At 52.7% G+C, this 19,489-nt stretch overlaps 1 protein-coding gene across 2 annotated transcripts in view; it reads right to left on the bottom strand.

Moving 5' to 3' along the window:
- Lgr6 (leucine rich repeat containing G protein-coupled receptor 6) overlaps window positions 1-17,609 on the bottom strand; it is a 117,072-nt gene extending 99,463 nt beyond the window's left edge. The window contains exon 1 of one of the 2 annotated variants that reach the window (XM_060364349.1): window positions 17,279-17,609. In XM_060364349.1, the coding sequence (XP_060220332.1) occupies window positions 17,279-17,490 (212 nt within the window). In that variant the 5' untranslated portion in view covers window positions 17,491-17,609. The remainder of the gene's footprint in view (window positions 1-17,278) is intronic. The other variant, XM_021636684.2, reaches the window with a different exon arrangement.
- Between the last annotated feature and the right edge of the window lie 1,880 nt (window positions 17,610-19,489).

Genomic DNA, 19,489 nt, shown 5'->3' on the forward strand with positions numbered 1-19,489 from the left:
AGAATCTCTCTCTCTCTCGAGCCCTCTCTGTGTCTCTATCTCTGTCTGTCTCTCTCTCACACACACACATACTTGTACCACTGCCTAGAAGCTGTGACTGTGACATTACTGGGAAAATGGGTCTTTGTAGACATAGTCAATGACAGATTTGAGATGAGAACCCCATCTGGAGCCTTCAGGAGAGCTCAAAATCTGTTGATATTTGCCCTCAATACTAACACAAAAAGAGATGCGATGCATTCAAGTGTGTGGTGGATTCTGCAACAGAGCTGCCATAGTGAAGGTGTCATCATTCAGGGCTCTGGCTCAAGGGCTGGTAGAGAGTAACTTCTGTTTTGAGCCACCAGGCCTGTGACGGGCACTTTGTCGCATGTCAGGTGGGACTCTATGCACAGCATCCTTCACCCTGGGATCCTCCCGCTCTGCCAACCCCCGTCGCTTCCCTCTCTTAGTCCTGCAGGCCAAGCCAGCAACCAGGCTCAGACTTTCCACCTACAATAATCACTCCACCTCTTGAGACTCGTCCTGGGTCTACTCTGACCCAGCAACTCCCATCCTGGGCATTTAACCAACAGAAATGCATCTGTGTACTCATTAGACATCCGTACAGATCATCTTAGCAGTGATAGTCACAACAGCCCCAAACTGGGAAGCGCCCACACCACCCACGGCAGAATGGACAAACCGTGCTATATTCACCCATGTGGGTGCCACACGGCCATGAGAATGAGCAAACTAGGCAAACAACCATAGGCAGGAATCAAGAACACGCTGAGGGAAAGAAGCCAGATTCAGCACAACTCCCCTTTCCATAAAGCTTTAAGCCAACACTGAAATCACCATCCTGGCTGCTCTTGTGAGCAGACCAGAAAAGGGCATGGGAGTAGAGAGCGCCCACAATGACGATGCTCGGTGTCTCTGAGTGCTGCTTACACTATGTATTCACTGGCAAAAAGTGATGGAGTTCTCAACCTATGCTACGTTGTCTCCTCTGCAATGCGTATTGTACTTCAAAGCGAGAGGGCTGTTTGTTCTTTTGTAATGCTAAGAACGCAGCCTGAGGCTTTGCACATGCTAGGCAAACACCTCCCAGTGAACTACGTAAAAGTTAGTTTTGAATACTTTTATTGAGCCAGGCATGGTGGTACATATCTGTAATGCCAGCACCTGAAAGGTGATGTCAGGAAAAGCAGGACTTTAAGCTCATCTTTGCCTAAATAATGAGTTTGAGGTCAATTTGGACTACCAAAAAAAAAAAAAAAAACCCTCTAAAAGTCACAAAATGGGCTGGGCAGATGACTCAGATGATAAAATGCTTGTCATACAAACATAAGGAACTGAGTTTGGATCCCCAACACTGACATGAAAAATCCAGGCACACCTGTGATCCCAAAACTGGAGAAACAAAGACAAGAGTCTTCTTGGACCTGCTGGCGAGCCAGTCCAGCCAGACCAGGGAGCTCCAGGTTCAGGGAGAGGCTCTATCTCAAATAAATAGATGATAGATAGATACATACATACATACTCACATGCATACATGCATGCATACATACACACATACACACATACATACACACATACACACATAAGGTGGGGCTGGAGAGGTGTCTCAGCAGTCAAAAGCGCTTGGTACCAGATATCGACACCTACACAGTGACTCACAACCATCCTCAATTCCAGTTTCAGGAGGTCTGATGGCCTCTTTTGAACTCCTTATGTACCATACATGTACATACACATATGTACATGCATACTTGTAGGCAAAACACTCCAACACACAAAATAAATAAATAGTTTTAAATAAAGTGGTGAGCACTTGAGGAATGTGCCTACATTGACCTCTAGCCATTACATGCACAAGTACACAAGTGCATATATTTGTATATGTGTGTGTGTATATGTGTGTGTATATGTGTGTGTGTGTATGCATTCATGCACACATGTGCACACACACACATTAAAATTTAGAACCACTTTCTATATGTCTTCCAGGAGGGGCTGGAAAGATGGCTCAACGGTTAAGAACCATTTGCTGTCCTTCCAAAAGATAAACCTGAGTTTAGTTCCCAGCACCTAGTGGCTCAAAAACACCTGTAACTCCAGCTCCAGGAGATCAGAGCCTTCTTCTGGGTACATACACATAGGTGGCATCAACACACACACACACACACACACACACACACACACACGGAGAGAGAGAGAGAAGAAGAAGAAGAAGAAGAAGAAGAAGAAGAACAAGAACAAGAACAAGAACAAGAACAAGAACAAGGAGAACAAGAAGAAGAAAAACAGATCTCTATCTCTTTAAAAAATAAAAATAAGTGAAAGTCCTCAGAGGGCTTCGCCTGGCGAAGGGCACCTTCTACATCCCGTGGCAACTGTGTGTGCTTCTTAAGTGTCACCTGAGCTGAAACGCAGCATTTGTGTCTCGTTGTCATCTTCCTTTTCCGTTGTGTGCTTTGCACCTTGCCCCAACTCTGGCACGTAACAGACCCTAATAAACAGTTGAGATGCACTGGCATGGCTACGGGCATTAACATCCCCTGAGTTCTCTCCCAGAGCTCCCTGGCGTCAGACCCAGCTTCCTGAGCTCCCTGGACCCTCACAGTAGCCCACATGAGACACACTCCTCCCTTCCATTGCCCCCTTCAAGGCATCTCCTGGGTCCCCCATGATCAGCCTGTGCACATCTCCTACCTGGTGTCTAAATGCTTAAAATGGAATTTTCTGACCTACCAGCCTGAGGTCTCTCTAAACACAGAATGCAGCTCTTCCTCATCCTGGGTCTTCAGAGACTAGGCCGTTATCAGGCACACCCTTGGGATTCAATGCCCACCTACCTGAGGCCCTGAAACCCTCTGCCCAACCCAGCCTAGCAGCGGGCACATATCTTTGTTCATCTTAGCCTGTTTAGAACAGGGTGGAAACATACAAAAGAAGTCTTCCTTTAAACATAAAAATAAAGGGAATGAATAGGAAAGGCCAAAGCCTCCAAGTGAAAGGCTTTATAGAACAGATGTCTCACTCTAATGAAACCCAAGCCTGGCCATGAGCTGGCTGTCTGGCAGCTTAAGAGGCTCCCCACTGCGGCTCTGTCCTCACCGCAGCCGTCTGGGTCGGATGCCACACCTCAAGCTCCTGGCCACAGTGGAGCCAGGTTAGTGCCACCACCTGTCTGGAGAGGGCCCCCTCGATCCCCACCCTGTCTCTCCAGAAAGCCCATCTGCTCCAGCCTGTGCTGGTTTCTGCTCTGCAGCTCCTGGCACCTGGCCCTTCGTGTATTCATTTCCCCAATTATGCATTCATTTATCTCTTCATGCACCCTACCAGTGCTTCTGAACAGTGCACACAGTGGGGCTGGCACCCACGTCCGTGATGCTCTGCTCTCCCAGGACTCTCAGCCTAGTGTGAGACACAGACAAGTATGCTTGAAGGACGCCAGGTCAGGGTCAGGGCGGGGCGGGACGCAGAGCTGAGGACTGGAGAGGTTTCTGAAAGGAGCTACATCTTAGGCAGCTCAGCATATCTGGAAGAATCTGATGTTTTCTTGATCATCTCCAGCGTCTCCCGGATCTGCAGGCTTCTTGTCTGAACCCGCTTCTGATCCAGGCCTTGCAGTAACTTGACAGCAGTGTCCACAGGGCTCTTCCTCACGATCCTGGACGTGAGCTAATCACGCACAGGTAGCCAGGAGGGACAGAGCCTCTCCCTGGGACCCGGGGCTCCACAATTAGACCAGGCTCTCTGTCCAGGACATCTAGGAATTCGGTTGCCCTGCTTCCCCAGAACCAAGGTGATCAGTGAGTATCGCTACACCTAGCTTTTTAGAAAGTGGAGGTGCTGAAGACAAGACTCAGGTCAGTGTTTACACAGCCAGCACTTTGCCAAAGGGCAGCATCTCTCTAGCTCCTGAGGTTGACCTCTGGCTTCACATACACATGTGCACATGCATATGTATGCACGCGAGTGCGCACACGTTATGTAAGAGCCCAGTGTTTTCCACCTCTCTCCCCAGCACCTGTTCTGAAGTCATTGTAACTTTGGGTGTAACGTTTGTTTCCTTTGACTTCAAACTTGCTTTTCTCAGAGTTCTGAAATATTTTTTTCAACCCCTTTTTTTTTCCTCCGGAGTTGAGCGGGTTGGTACAGTACTGGGTTAACACCTTGCGGCCAAAGGGCCAGGCAGAGGCTAAAACCCTGTCTCATCTCCACTCCCCAGCTCCGTCCCTCTCCATGTGACAAGGCCACCGTGTAAGGGCATCGCCTGTGCCAGCTACCTGCTGGCGTGCCGCAGGGACGCGAGCAGAGTCTTGTGTTGAGGAGAGACTCCTTCGGCTCCCGCAGGCAGACCCAGGGCATGCCCAGCCATGTGTGCAGCACCCCCAAAAGCTTCTGCATACCAGGTTCTATACACCTAACGCGTCTATATATCATGGACAAAGTGAAGCAAAACCCAGTCCACCTCGCTAAGGCCTTTGGAACTATCAAGGCGGGGTTGGCTGTTGCCTTTCTCCTAGGCTAACACAGAAAAGGAGCTGGAGAAAGAGGGTAAACTTGGGGAAGAGTCATCACTGCTGGGGGTGGGGGGGATACTAGGATAGAACTTCCCAGCATATTCTCAAGGTCAAATGCCAAAGCAAGTGTCTGTGGTGATGGTGAAGTGGTAACAGGGTTGAATGATCTGTTGTGCCCATCCGTAGATTCCAGCCAGGGCTGGGGCAAGAGATCTGAAAAAAAGCAACGGGAGGGCTCCTCAGGCCCAGCTCCAGAAGCCCTAAAGGCTCCTCTGTAACCACACTCTCTACCCCATCCCCACCATCTGAGGCTCCAGGGCCATCTGTCCACCAACACCAAGCATTTGAGGGTTGGCCAGATTGGAGATCCCAATGTTAACTCTACCACTAGCATGTCCCTGGGCCCTGAAATATGTCACCCTCGATAACATGTCAGGTGAAAGTGGAGGAGGTAGGGGAAGAATCTACCCTGAGCTTCTGCATGCAAAACACGTAGGCATGGTGTCAGCAGACACCACACACACACACACACACTAGTGATGGCCATGCCCTGTCTTGGCCCCTGGGAACTGAAGTCTCCAGGAATGAACATTGCAAAGGGAATGGGGGCTGGCTCCCTCCACCACCTCATCCGCTCTCTTACACCGCCTCTCCCGCCTACTCTGCATCCTTATTTGTCTCTGTAATTTCTGGGAGTCAGGAGCTATCACCTGCAGGAAATGGGCCCAAGGAGATCAGGTCTTGGTCAAGGCAAACAGGTGGAAATGGCAAATTTCAGCCAAGGGACTTTGATTCCAGGTCACAGAAGAAAGAGCAAACCTAACGAAATAGACAAGGAGGGTTGGGGAGCTGCAAAGAATGGCTGCTGCAGAACAGGACCCAGTGGAGAGCAGGGTGGGCCAGCAAGGTTGTGCAACCAGGAGGAGGGCTTTCCAGAGCTGGAAGCTCAAAAGTGCCTTCCTCCCCAGAGGGACTAGGGACGGTCTATTACACAGTGGTCCCTTTTATCCAAGAGGGATACATTTCAAGATGTTCCCAAAAGGCGTCTAAGATCTCAAGTCACATCAAAGCCTATATACTACATACATGTTTAATATACATTATTAGTAAATTAAGCGTAGTAAGATGCTATCAAGAGTCACTAACAATAAAATAAACAGAATAATGATAACAATATATTATAATAAAATGTAGTAAATCTGCATACATTCTCTCTTAAAAAGTTTATTATACTTTCATTTTTTTAACTTAAAGGAATTGACAGTTTCCCTGCTCTTGCACTTTGGACCATCTTTACATAAGCAAGGGTTGCTTAAACTGAAGCCATGTGCTGCAGTGTCCTCAGGTTGAACTGAGCACCAGAAGGCAACAGAGCAACTAGCAGGAAGGTGGCATATACAACATAGAAACCCTGGACGCAGGCATGATTCAGGGATCTGCTGAGAGGCAGGCAGCGTGAGGTTTCATCACACTACTGAGGGTGCCACACGATTTTAAACTGTGAACTATTTATTTCTGGAATTTTCCATGTAACATTTTCAGACCTTGTCTGGCCACGGATAACTGAAACTGCAGTAAGCAGAGCCTTTAAGAAGAAAGGGCCATTATGCTGAGAATGAATACCATTGTCTAGCTTAGCCATGCCTGCCACCAAATAGACACTCAATAAGTATTAGTTGGTTAAAATCAGTGTGATAATTGCTAATGTCCACTGACTGACTATGGTGTGTTGTCCCTTTCCATATGTTAGTGTGAGTGGCCCTCACAACTCCAATGTGGTGTGTATCATTATTAATTCCATTTTATGAAAGGAAGCTAGAAGACAAAACAAGAGTCTTTTTCTGAGTAGAGCCAGGAGCTGAACCCAGACAGGGTGACTGCAGGGTTTGGGGTTGGTGCCCTTAACTACTCTGTTGCACTGTAGACACTAGGATGGAGTGTGTTGTGCAGGATGCACACACACACACACACACACACACACACACCCATTAAATAAATTTCCAACAGAGCCCTAGACCTGTGACACTCAGACTGAGTGTGCCCCTGTGCCCACCTCAGCACAGCACACTCCATACCTTTGGCCCCCTGCGGATGCCATTCTTTAATTGGGTTTTCGAGACAGGGTTTCTCTGTGTAGCCCTGGCTGTCCTACTCCATCTGTAGACCAGGCTGGTCCCAAACTCAGAGATTCACCTGCCTCTGTCTCCCGAGTGTTGGAATTAAAGGTTTGTGCTCCACCACTGTCCAGCCAGCAGATGCCATTCTTAAGCCAAAGCCCACCTGCAACCTGGAGATGCCCAGCCTTTCTCTAACCTTAGACCCCTCCAGAGCATCTGAGCAGAAGCCCAGTTTTCTCCCATGTGGCATCCCACAGAAGGATGTCCTCTCCTCCCATCCCCCAACCACTAGACACAAAGGGGTCACTATCTTGGCTGTGGGAAAGCAATGTGCCTATTTTGTTACAAGTCAGGAGGCCTCTCTTACGTTGTTCTAATTGTTCTATTTTAGTTTAGTTTATGTTAGTTACTGTTGGTGACATCTTCCCGGGCTGACTTAATAAACGAAGATTCATCGTGGGCATGCAGAAGTGCAGAGTACATAGGGTTTGGTACTTTCTGAGCACTTAGAGAGTGCTGGAATGCACCCGTGGGTAAGGGTGACTACCACAGATAAGAGACAGTCTCTGGATTGTCTATCCAGGCCGTTCCTAGCCCATCTGAGGAAGAACATTCAGGAACAGACAGAACTACTACTACTCAGAATGGGAACTAGGTCAAGGTAAAGATCACCTCAATAAACCAGAGCGTGAGGCTCTGGCAGCCTAGGCGCCCAGCTGGCTGCATCCTTGATGGATCCAGTGCAAAATAAAATTGTAAGTCTGTTCTGAAACGCTCACTCTCATAGGGCAGTAACAGAGCACTAACCCAAGTTGGGGCCCTTGAATGCGCAGGGGCCTGTTCGGTGCAGAGGCGGCAAGTGTGTGATGGGTCGAGGCCAAGTCACCCAGCTTACAGCATGCTCATGGCCCTGTTGGGGGGCTGGGTTCCAGGGTGGAATCAGAGGTAGCTCCAATCCTCGGGGCTCCTCATCTGCTGTCTGTCCTTAGGTAAGCAGGGTGGAGCCCAAGTCCTGTCCCAATTCTCTCTTGCCTTTGTCCTAGTCAATAGCTGCCTTCCTTTCTTGTCTCCTCCCCGCCCCGAACCTGCTCTGTCCACCACAAAGGCAGGGGATTTGTTTACAGCCCCTTCCTGCCTCGACTCTTGCAATCCCCGGACACTTGATCTGGCCTTCCCATCCTCAGATGCCCCCACTGCCCCAGATCTGTTGCTGACAGGAAGGAAGCAAAGACTAAATGCATATAGGTGGACTGCCTATGGCCTATCCAGAGCGCCCCCTGCAGGTAGAGACCCATATTATGGGTCTGCAAAAATGAGCAAAGATGTCTGACAGAATCCTTTAAAAAAAAAAAAAAAAAAGGCAGCATAGACCCTGCCTGCAGGAGGCTCCCAGTCTAAAGAGAAAGGATGGCCAGGGCTTAAGAACCCCTTCTTTCTGATGCAGTGAAGTTATAAATCTGATGGCAAAAAAAGCTCTTTCAGAGAGACAGACATACCTCACACAGAGCATTTCTAACCTAATATTTTCAAGGGAAATAAAATCACATTTCCTGGGTGAAAAACACTTGCTTCCTATAACTCATCAGGGAGAGACTTACACTACCAGGCAAATGAGTGTTAGCATACTCTGGGGCGTGTGGTTTTTCTCAAGTGTCCCAACTGCCTCTCCAGGGCTTCCCACATAAGGCATTAGCTCGGCAGAGCTGCCCATCCTCTGCCCTGCCAGCCCATTGCACATGGCTATTTGGCCCTGCCCCCTGCACTTCTCCCTACAAAATGCCCCTCGAGTATTGTTTGTGCTTATCTTTGAGCCTCTGGGGCAGAGGAGACACATGCATGGACTATGGAGTCCAAGCTCACCTCAGTTTGGCTCTTTCCCTCCCTTGAGTGTCTCCGGAGCCTCATCCGAAAGAGAAGATAGCAATGGTCTTGTCCTCACATGGGAAGTTCATGCAAAGAACCCTGTGCAGTGGTTCTCAGGGAGTGAGCATTCCATCTATATCTGCCTAGGGAGGGAGGGAGGGAGTGTTTGCTCTCTCCCATGACAGCCTGTGAGCTCAAGTGGCCCCCGTCACTGGCCATTAACAAGGGGGAGAAGGAGGACCGCGTGACCTAAGAATTCACATGCTGCCAGCCTTCAGCCTGCCCTCCTGACTCGCACCATGGGTAGGAACATGGAAGCTGGGAAGGCCGGGAAACCTGGGCCAAAGAAGCCTCAGGATGGGTCACCCCGACAATGTTTCCTCCTCTAGGACGTGTTGAGAACCTTTCAGCAGTGGCCACTTTCTGCCCACCTCTCAGGAGCCAGTAGCAATATGTAGATACAGTCTGAATCCTACATTATGGTGGAGTTGGAACCAACCTTGGTATATTGGGGCTTGTGTTTCTGCTTCTTCTGTTTACTCCAGAATAATTGAGGGCTTCCCTCCCCCTTGTGGAGAGCCCTTGCGGAGTTGGGGTGAGGGGCAGTGATGGCCGCTATTCCCCCACTTCTCCTTCCTCTCTCCCCTGCATTAGGCATGGCCTTGGACCTGGGGACCATATCCAAACCCCTGACACTGGGGCAATGAGAGACCCTCAGAACCTTCCCGACACCCTCCTGAGACACTCTAGACACTCCTCTGGACATGCTCTCGGGGACACCCCCACCTCCTCCAACACCTCTATGGGCAAAAGGGATACTGCTAGCCCCAGGAAGAGAGGGGAGAGGAACTGTGTTATGGAACCAGCCCTCTGGATATGACCCTCAGCAAAGTCCTAGATGGGCAGACGGAAGTGGGTGAGCCAGAGGACCTTTTCACACCGGACTCAGTTTCTCTCTCCAATGCCTCTTCCAAGGGAACACCGGAATCCCTAACATTGCAGCCCTGTGCCAGCCATGGCCGTGTGCCAAACACTGTGACAGGTTACACATGGCGGCCTCAGAGTTCGGTGTGATTATTTCCTCTTTGAAGCTACGAAAACAGGCTGACAGAGGCATGAAACACCAGTGCACGAGGCCTGTGCTTAGGAGGCTAAGCGGGACAGTGGCCAGCCTAGGCTACAGAGCCTGTTTAAAACAACAACAACCTGGGGACAGGAGAGGTGAGTCAGGAGCTAGGAGCACTGGCTGCTCTTCCAAAGAACTCAGGTTCCAGTCCCAGAATCTACCTAGTAGCTTACAACTGTCTGACTTCAGTTCTTCCTTGGAATATAATGCCTTCTTCCGCCTTCCTGGGCACCAGGCACACACATGGTACACAGATATACATGCAAGCAAGGCACACATACACCTAAAAATAAATTAAATTTAAAAGCCTGGGGTTGGTGATGCCTGTGGCTTGAGAAGCTCAATCGATAAGCCCTAGCTGATGAACCTCTAATTGTTTTGTTTTTTTTTTTTTATATTGTGCCCCGAGGAGGAAAGGCAAAGAGCCCTGCTCTGGAATCTCCTGCCTCAGAGAATGGCACGGAAAAGGCAGACAAGAATGTAACAAAGCACTAGTGAAGCTACATGTAAGGAAGAGGCAGTGTGACCCCAGCTTCCAGGGGGCTAAGAGGAGGACTGTGAACTCGGAGGTCAGCCTGGACTATATGGACAAACTTTGTCTCCAAAGCAAAACAAAAAGAAATCCCAACTTGATGGGATGCTCTCCTAGGGCTCACGGCTGCCTCTTCTCTTACAGCTTTTTCTCCTTCTCCAGGTTTCCCTGAACATACCAGGCTTCTCTCTCTGAGCGCCTGTCAACCTCACTGTCACTCCTCCAAGGATGCTCCCAGGATGGTCTGGGTCAGTGAGTTCACTTTTTATAAACAATTGGTACATTCCCTTTCATCACTTCCACAGAAGGACTGAGGGTTCCAACTTGCATACCCCACTTCACAGTGAAGTACATAGGGTCTGCTGGAGAGGCAGCAGAGGCTGGACCAGGAAAAGGGCCTCTGAGATGAGGAAGAGAGCTGAGAGAGTGACTCCCACACACACACCTTCCCTGGGGCCAGTGCGCTGACTGAAGCCTACTTGTCAGACTGCCTCACTGACCATTCACCACGCAGTGGGTCTCTGACAACCACACTGTGGATGACGTCTATCCCAGCGATGGATGGTCTCACCCTCCCCAGCTGAACCACAACACCTTCCCCTGCAAGCAGCTACCAAAGATGGGTCCCTGGAAGTCACTGCTGGTGGAGGAGAGAGGAATGGGTCTGAGCATGATTCCTCTTCAGAGACAGAGGAGCCTGGACACAGGACCTGAGAGGCCATACAAACCTGGGCTTTTAACATGCTCAGAACCCTCACAAGCCCTCTGGCACTCAGAGCCCTCCAGATCTGACCTCCGCACTATCTAAAATTGGTTAGGGAGACTTTGTTCTGATGAAACCCCAGCACTGTGGTGACCAGCTAGAGAGCTTAGACTCTAAATCCCTCCCAGCACCCTCCCTCACAGGGTTTGCTTGAGGTGCTTCAGGTAAAGTGCCTGAAGACAGGCTCTTGCCACCTAGCAACTAACCAGGAATGCCAGCAGTTCTTGTGGTTCATTAAGGAACAATGGCAGCTTCCTGAGCAAGTTTCTCTGGGGCCATCAGGTGCCATCCTCTCTGGGTCTCTAACATGGGCCTTCCTGACGAACTTCTGGGGTAAGGTCACAATCAGAGGAATGAACAATCGGAGTAAGACATCCCCACTGCGCCTAGGAGCAGACAGGCAGAAAGCCAGGCACGCAGTGCTGCCATGGTCACATTTCTATTAGCCGAGGGGCCTCTGCTCCTGATACAGGGCACAAGTCCCTCCGAGGTCTCTGGAGGAGAAAGCCTGGCAGCTAATCGAGGGCTGGGAAGGGCACAAAGGAAACCTCTCCCCTAGAGGTACCTTGCCTTTGAGCTGCTGGCCCAGCCCCCACCTGCCCGCCACCAGCCCGCTGTGGCCTGCTCTGGCATGGCTCCGGGGGGCTCAGTGCCAAACCCTGAGCTTTCCCCCCACCATGTCCTTTCACTGCTTCCAAAATAACTCTTTGCTCACTGCCCAAGTTTGGCTTCTCGGCTGTTTTTCTCCTCCTGGGACCTGTTCTCCCATGTCTGAAGGGCAGCAGGAGAGACCTGAATTGTTGTTAGAAATCGGGGCTCGCCTTTTCAGCAGTCAGCACGAAGGGGCTCCCGCGATTCAGAGAGCCCCTAAGTCAGTAAGTCCACTCAGTTTGGCTCACGGAAGTTATTTCCAGTAGAAGGAGGGGACGCCCTACTTTCCCCCATCTCCTACCCTTCACCTTCCCAAGGTGACCAAAGCCCCAGAAGGACTCCTTGTCCTTGGCCCTGCTCCCAGTAGAACCAGTTACTAGCCTAAGGTCACACCACCCAACAGGGATGAGCAAAGGGTAGAGTGCTCTGTGCCCTTCCATGCACTCGGCACAGACACCAACCCTGGGCCCCAGCACCTCATTACTTCCCTCCGCCATACCCAAGAAAACGTATCCCATTTCTGGGGAGAAGCCAGGCTCTCCAGGAAGCCTGACCGGAAAGCCCAGACTCCTCTTTGGAGAATCTCCCCCAGGCAGTCTTGGCTGCTGCTCCTCCAGGCTGCACACAGGACCACTTCCTCCACCACCCAGCCCAGAGTCCAGGAGCAGCCTGGCTCCTCCGAAGGCCAGAAGGTCGGTGGAGGGGATTAGTGAAGAAAGAAGTCAGTCGGAAGGACCCCAAAAGATGAAGTTCTAGCATCACAACCATCTCCAAGCCCCTTCTGCGCCTCGTGGGGCACTTGCAGTTGGAAGCGCTGAGAAACACACACACACACACACACACACACACACACACACACACACAGTTGATGGTTTTTAAGCGCCAGAGCTTAAAGTGCTTCTGAGAAGTGTCACACGTGTTTCCCATGTCCCTGTGCTCCTCCTGGCAACCCTTCGAGGTAGACACAAGTATTTCCATTTTAGGTTAAGCAGTTAAAACTTTGGGCCTGGGCTTAAAAACTCTCCCCTTGTCGGGGTTGCCCGTGTTGATCTCCGGAGCCTGGTGTCCTGCCGATCCCTGCTGACACCCGCGTGAACACCTTCTCCGGGGCCCTGTTCACCTTCCTTCACCTGGGGGCCTAGGCCCGGGCGGGAAGCAGGCGGCGGCCCAGGGGACCGTCCGGAGCTGGAGTCCTTGGGAGGAGAAAGGTGGTGGCGCTGAGCGGGCGGGGGGCCAACTCGCTCTGAGCCAGGCTTTCTTCTCCGCCGGTGCCGCACCCAGCCGCGCCCATGCCCACTGCTGCCAGAGCCCAGAGGTTTCCTTTTTCTTTTTGCCTAAGGCTGTCTCCTGCCTTCCCTTTGAACTGGGTGTCAGCTCCCCCACACAGTCACTCTCCTCCAGCAACCCCCCAGGCTCCCTCAACGAGGGAGGGCCCCGGGGACCCCACTTCCTGGAATCACTCAGCCCCTCCTTTGCTCTCCGCTTCTTCGCTTCTTCGGTCTGGGTGCTGCCTGGATCCTCCCCCTCCCTCCCTGATTCTGCACCCACTGCCAAGCCCTCTCCCCAGAGCTCCCCCTGTTTCACTCTGCCAGTGAAGGACCAGGGTTTGTCTGCCTCTCCTCTTCTACTTTGTCTCCACATGTGGAGAGCAGAGACCCAGAGAAGCCCCGGGATTTCGCTGGCGTCTCCCGCCCACAGAAGGACTGAGGGTTCCAACTTTCATACCCCACTTCACAGTGAAGTACATAGGCTCAGCGTCTGCTGGAGAGGCAGCAGAGGCTGGACCAGGAAAGGGCCTCTGAGATGAGGAAGACAGCTGAGAGGGAGACTCCCACGCATACCTTCCCCAGGGCCAGTGCACTGACTGAAGCCACATGGGTCTCACCCCACAGTCCTCTGGGAACCCATCTGGGTCACCAGGGTAGCTACCATTGACCCCTTGGCAGTTTGCTCTCCTACCACAGCCCTCAACACACACAAAGACTTGCCCTACAACTCTCATAGGAGGCTGCTTCTCCTCTTTCCAGTGCTACCTCCAGGACCTCCTCCTCCTCCTCCAGGAAGCCTTCCAAGACAACTGCTTCTTGACTCTGGCTCCCTAAAGGCAACACTGCCAACACTGTGTTCTTCCACTTTCCACCTTCCAGACCCTCTGCAGACACTAAGTGAGTCCACACAGCAGCCATTTCAATCAGGTATCAGCTTCATCGATAAAGGGAGAAACCAAGTCAAGCTATAAACCAACAAACTTGCCCAGGCTCACCTCTCACCGCCCTCTTTACACCGGCGCCCTTCCTTAACTCTTCTGCTCTCTTCCTATAATACTCTGCCTCCCTCTCTTTGGCTCTAAACATCCCTAGGCAGTGGTGAGGGGTTACGCTGAACCTACACACAGGTGGGTACACACACACACCTGACCTTTCACACAAGCCCATTTTATCGTGGCAGTCTTGAAGGAAGAATTCCCCAGCAGGCAGCGAGCAGCCTGGCGTAGAATGAAAGCGCTGGCAGCAGTGAGTAAAAGAAGGGGTGCTGAGGGGTAACAAGCAGTGCCGAGCCTCTGAGTGTTTGCAGCCAGAGCTACAGACACATTCTCCAACACTTCTCAGCACCAGGGCAAGCTGGGGCTCCATGTAAGTGCCCAGACCCCCCTACACAGGGTGCATTTGCCTAGCACGCATTTGCTACATGTACACTCCTGTGTTCGTATGTGCTGGGATATAACAGGACACCTCTCATTCACATGGCCACACACTGCAGTGCCCCAGAGCCGGTGGCGGCATGTTCCCCTCCATCCCTTTCCATAGAGGCCTCCCCCAGGGAGACACACAAAACCCAGCGAATTCCCCTGAGCCTCGCTCTGATGACGGCGTTGAGGGAAGGCCTTTAGAGACACTTGAAGAACTGTCTATAAATGAATGAGTCCTAACTTTAATCAAGGGCTGGCATCCGGCCCCAGAGTGCTCATGGGTTTTTGGACTTTGTGTATCAAATAAAAAGACTTTCTGGTCTCCCCTGGACCTGAAACAAAGTAGGAGGATGCAGACACTTCATGTCCCTAGCCGAGGTACAGGCTAGAAAGGAGCCTCACCTTCCCAGGGTGGGAAGCAGATGTCAAGTGATCTGTGCCCAGGCTCTGTCAGGGAAGCCCTCAGAAGGCCCTGCAGCATCTTCTGCAGCCCGCAGGCAGGGCCCAAGCCTGCCAAAGGGAAGGCTGTCCCAAGACACCCCTGGCCTGGCTCCTCCTCAAGGTCCATCTCTCACTACCTTCAAATGAGAGCTGGGAGGATAGCTCAGAACAGTAATGAGTTTGATGCTCAAGCACGAAGACCTGATTTCCATCCCTCCCCTGCCCCTGAAGTATACAGAAGAGTCAGCCATGGTGGTGTGCGCTTGTAATTCCAGCATAGGGTAGAAAAGACAGGCAGACCCCTGGGAGGCCCTGCCAGCCAGCCTAGGTCACTCAGGGAGCTCCCGGTTAGCAAGAAGAACTAAGTGGACAGCCCCTGGGGTGTGATGCCTACGGTTGGCCCCTGGCCTCCACACACACTACACATCCAAACACACACACACAAGCACACGCACACAAAGCGATGAGTAAAATGTCCTGGCAGCTCCCCTGAGAAAGCATAAAGGGAAGGCCCCACCTCCACCAGACAGCAGATGCCCCTCTCCCATCATCCAGATGGGACCCCTGAACAGGCAAGGCCTCCCCACCTCCCTCCAACACTGCAGATTCTGTCATAAAATTCTCTCCAGCATCCCATGACCCGTACCTGTCACTCCCTTCTCCTACCCTCAGAAACACTCTTAAGCCTTGGAAGAAAAGGGGCTCCTTGATACCCAGAAAGGCTCAGGAAGAGCTCAGAAATGCTCACTGCTTCTAATTCAAAGATGCCTCACATATCAGAGGACACTGAGTCAAAGTGTCCAGGAACAGTTGTCAGTATGGACAGGGGGACACTTGGATCCCCAGAGTGAAATAATTCACCCCTGTCCCAAGTACTGCCAGGGTGGGGGAAGGAAGTCCACAGATTAGTCTTGAGAGTTTTGGGTGCTGAGGAACGTGGCCTGACCTTGCACCCTCTGGAAGGTCCTATAGCCTCTGCCCCTTTCACAAAAGCAAGAGGTTTCTCTTCTGCTGTTCTCAAAGAAGGCCCAACGGAAGTCACTTTTTTTTTTTTTTTTTTTTGTCTTGTTTTGATATATTTGAGACAGAGTTTCTCTGTGTAGCCTTGGCTGTCCTGAACTCACTTTGTAGACCAGGCTGGCCTTGAACTCACAAAGGTCTGCCTGCCTCTGCCTCCCAGAGTTCTGGGTTTACAGGCATGCATCACCGTGCCTGGCTCAGAAGTCATTTCTAAACTCTTTTTAGCCACCTGCCCTGTCTTTCAATGAAACAACGTCATAGAAAAATATAGAAAATGTAAAAAAAAAAAAAAAAAAAAAAGTAGAAATAGGGCTCCTAGGGGTGTAATGGGGGCAAGCACGCTCTGCCTGTGCTGGGCACCGTCACAGCTCTGCTTCGGATTCCTCTGCTCACCTCTCCCATCACTCCGTGGGCTGTGCAGGACTTGATTTGCCCTTCTGGAATATGGGTGTTTCTCTATCCATGACTCCCTGGAGCCACAACTGTGTGTTTTGGAGTGAGGGAGGATGTCCAAAGGGGGGATAGAGATAGGAAGGGTACATCCTACACGGAGCTCTAGTTCAGGGCTCCCCACACTCACCGGGACACTGCCCCCTCGGTGCACCCTGCCCCTACTGAGCTCAGTGCTCTATTGCTGAGCCTCTGGGGAAAGCCCAATCCCTCTTCCTCAGCGCTCATCAGTTCTAGGACCCCAAAGCTCGCAGGGCTTCTCTCGGGCCGAGGGAGCGCTGGGATCCTTCCCAGAGGTTTCCACCCGCTCTCCCTCCTCTGAGGGGAAGCAGAGAGGACCAGAGACCTCCTCTCCCTGGAGAAGGGTGGAGGCCAGGTGGCCTAGGATGTGCTCCCGCCCCTCCTGCCCAGGTGATGAGCAGCTATGCCTCTGGCTCTCTGGTTTTGAGACAGCTACCCCCAACAGGGTCCCCTTCATGCACCACCTCACCCCAACACAGACTCTAAAAAAACGGTTCTCTGGTTTTCAGTCTCCGAGCCTGCCCGCAAATTAGTGTCTCTAACACAGCCTCCTGGGAGGCTTCAGGGAGGCCTGGGGAGGGGGCAGGAGACCTCTGCGCAAGAAGAGAGTGCTGGCAAGAGCCTCTTCCCAAAGAGAGGACCCCTGCCTCAGTGAGACAGTTCTGCTTCTTGCTGTGGCAGAACTCCATCACACCTACTCACCTCACACCAGGGCGGTAACTTTTGCCTTCATCAACCCTCCTGGGCACTGTTCTGCTGAGAACGACGGCGAGAGAAAGTACCGCCCCCCTCCCCACATTCCCCATTTTCTTCCACGGGGTTCACACCCCGCTTTGCCAGACCTGGACTCCCTCATTGAGCCCGTGGGAGTGGGGAGCAGCACCTGGGAAAGGGAGCAGGGAGGTCCAGGCTCACTCCTGGCCTTGTCCTTCGTTTTTAAAGGACTCTCCTGTGCTCCCTCGTCCTTCGTTCAGACTCAGAATCGGAAGAGCAAGAGCCCTCCTGGGATGCTCATGGCCCAGGGTACCAAGCGGGTGTCTGTGGGGCAGGCGGCCGTCACAGACAGCAGCGACGGGCAGGTGAGTACTCACAGGTAAGCGGTCAGGGGGTCCAGGTCCCCTGGCACCACCGAGAGCCCGAGCTCGGAGCAGTCCGCTGACAGCATGATGCCGTCCTCCTGGCAGTGGCAGGGAGCCGGGCAGGCAGGACGCCCCGGGCCGGGCTGGGGGTCGCCGCCCGCGCGTGCCGAGGCGCACAGCACGGCGCAAAGCCACAGTGCCAGGGGCCCCGGCGGGCTGCGCATCTCGGCGGCGGGCTGCGGGGGCACCTGGCGGGCGCTCGGCGGGGCGCGCAGAGCTGTGAGCGCGGGGCTCACCTCCTGGGCCGGGGCGGGCCCGAGGGCTGCGCCGTCGGTGGGGACCGCCCCACTCCACTTGGCTTGGGCGAGGCGGCGGCGGCGGCGGTCGGACGGTGCAGTCAGAGAGGGGCAGGCATTGTTGAGTGATCTTCGTTATTCAGTTTCACAGGCTGGGCTTGGCGAGGGAGGGAGACACGGGAGTGGGGGGGAGGAGTCAGGGAAACTTTCTGCGCTGGAGCTCGCTCCCCTTCCCTCCTTCCTTCCCAGCTGGCAGGAATTTCATGGGGGGTAAAGGAGGGGTGGGGGATGAAGAAAGCAAAGAAACTCAAATCTAGGAACGGTCAGCACCTCAGAGTCCAGCACTTGTTCGGGAAGGGTGCGCCAGAGCTTGGGCCTGTGGGGTCGAATTCCTCTTGACTTTAAAACAGCCACAGGGTCTAAAGGAACCAGAGAAGGTCATCAGGAAAAGACCCCCAGCGTTCCACAGACACCAGCCCCACTACCAGGTTTTAGGCTGAAGGGAAGAGAGAGCCGAGAGAGAGAGAGAGAGAGAGAGAGAGAGAGAGAGAGAGAGAGATGCTCAAGGGCACACGGCTAACGGGAACAGACTCAGAACTAGTGCATGGGTCACTCTCCGCACACCCTGGGGGAGGAAGGAGGTCTTGGCCATGGCAGATTAGCAGTGGGAGTGATGAGGCACCAACCCCTCTTTGAGGAGCCGAGGAGCCGTGCCCTGGCGCTAAGGAAACCGGCGTGGAGTCCCCCAGATGCGCAGGGCATGGAAATGAGCTCATGTGGGCTGTCAGATTTGAGGTCTACGGAGTACCCTGATCCCTAATCTCAGGACCCAGGACAGTTGAGGGGCTGCCCTCTGCACAGCTGGTTGCCGGAGCTTACCAAGGAGTCGGTGGATTGGCGCCACCTGGAGGCTGAGGGCTGCAGATACAGCTGTCACCTTAAGGGTCCGATTCCGTGCGTGATCCATCCCAGCACCTTGGAGAGCAAGGGCAATGATGGCAAAGTGGGCATTCAAGACTCTCTCTCAGGCCACACTGGGCTAGCAGTGCTCTCTTCATGGGGCCTTTTGCTTTCTCTGGCCTCCGGATCTTTCTCTGAACCAAGCCCCAAGGTTCTAGACCAGACTGGAAGCCTTTTGATTCCCCATAGTCCGCACCGGAGATATGAGGACCTTAAGAGGCAGCCAAGATTCGCTCCACCCTTTAATTCTATACCCCGAACTCTTGTCAATTCCCATCCATCCTTTGTGAACGCTCTAGGGCAGGCAGGGAGGCAGCTGCTCATGCAGAAAGAACTCCGTTTCCAGGGCTCCGGCTGAGGCCGTGATGGAAGATGAGCCTGTAGCAAGAGCACAGAATGGCCCTCCATGGCCACACAGACCTGCAGGCAGAAGACCTCTCTACCATTCCTCTCACTTACCCCTTGCCTTCACCTTGGCTCTAGCCCCACCCCCCACCCCCACAATTTCTGCTCCTGCTGCTTGCTTCAGGGCTCCAGCCAAGGTTGGAAAACTACACTTGGGCCCCATTCCATGCCTGGAGCAGCCTTCTGAAGTGGGCCTGAGTAGCTCAGGGCTGAGTTTCCATTCTGCCCATTGGAGGGTCGTTCTGAGGCCAACTCCTTGAGCTTCTGAGACTACAGGGCTGAAGAAAACATTGATATTCCATCCTTCTAGGGGAGCACCACAGCCCAGTCTCACGATGGGAAGGCTCAGAGCTAGCAGAAAGCCTCACTTTAAAAATCATGCTTATCTTGTGTATGGGTAGGGTGGGCACATATGCCCACACTATGTCCTACGCCATGACACATGGCACAAGTGTGGAGATCAGAGAACAATTTGTGGGAGTCGATTCTGTCCTTCCACCACACAGGCTCCAGGGATTGAGATCAGGTTGTCACCAGGCACTCTTGCCCTCTGAGCCATCTC

The sequence above is a fragment of the Meriones unguiculatus genome, chromosome 11, assembly GCF_030254825.1.
Source record: "Meriones unguiculatus strain TT.TT164.6M chromosome 11, Bangor_MerUng_6.1, whole genome shotgun sequence".
Taxonomy (NCBI): Eukaryota; Metazoa; Chordata; class Mammalia; order Rodentia; family Muridae; genus Meriones; species Meriones unguiculatus.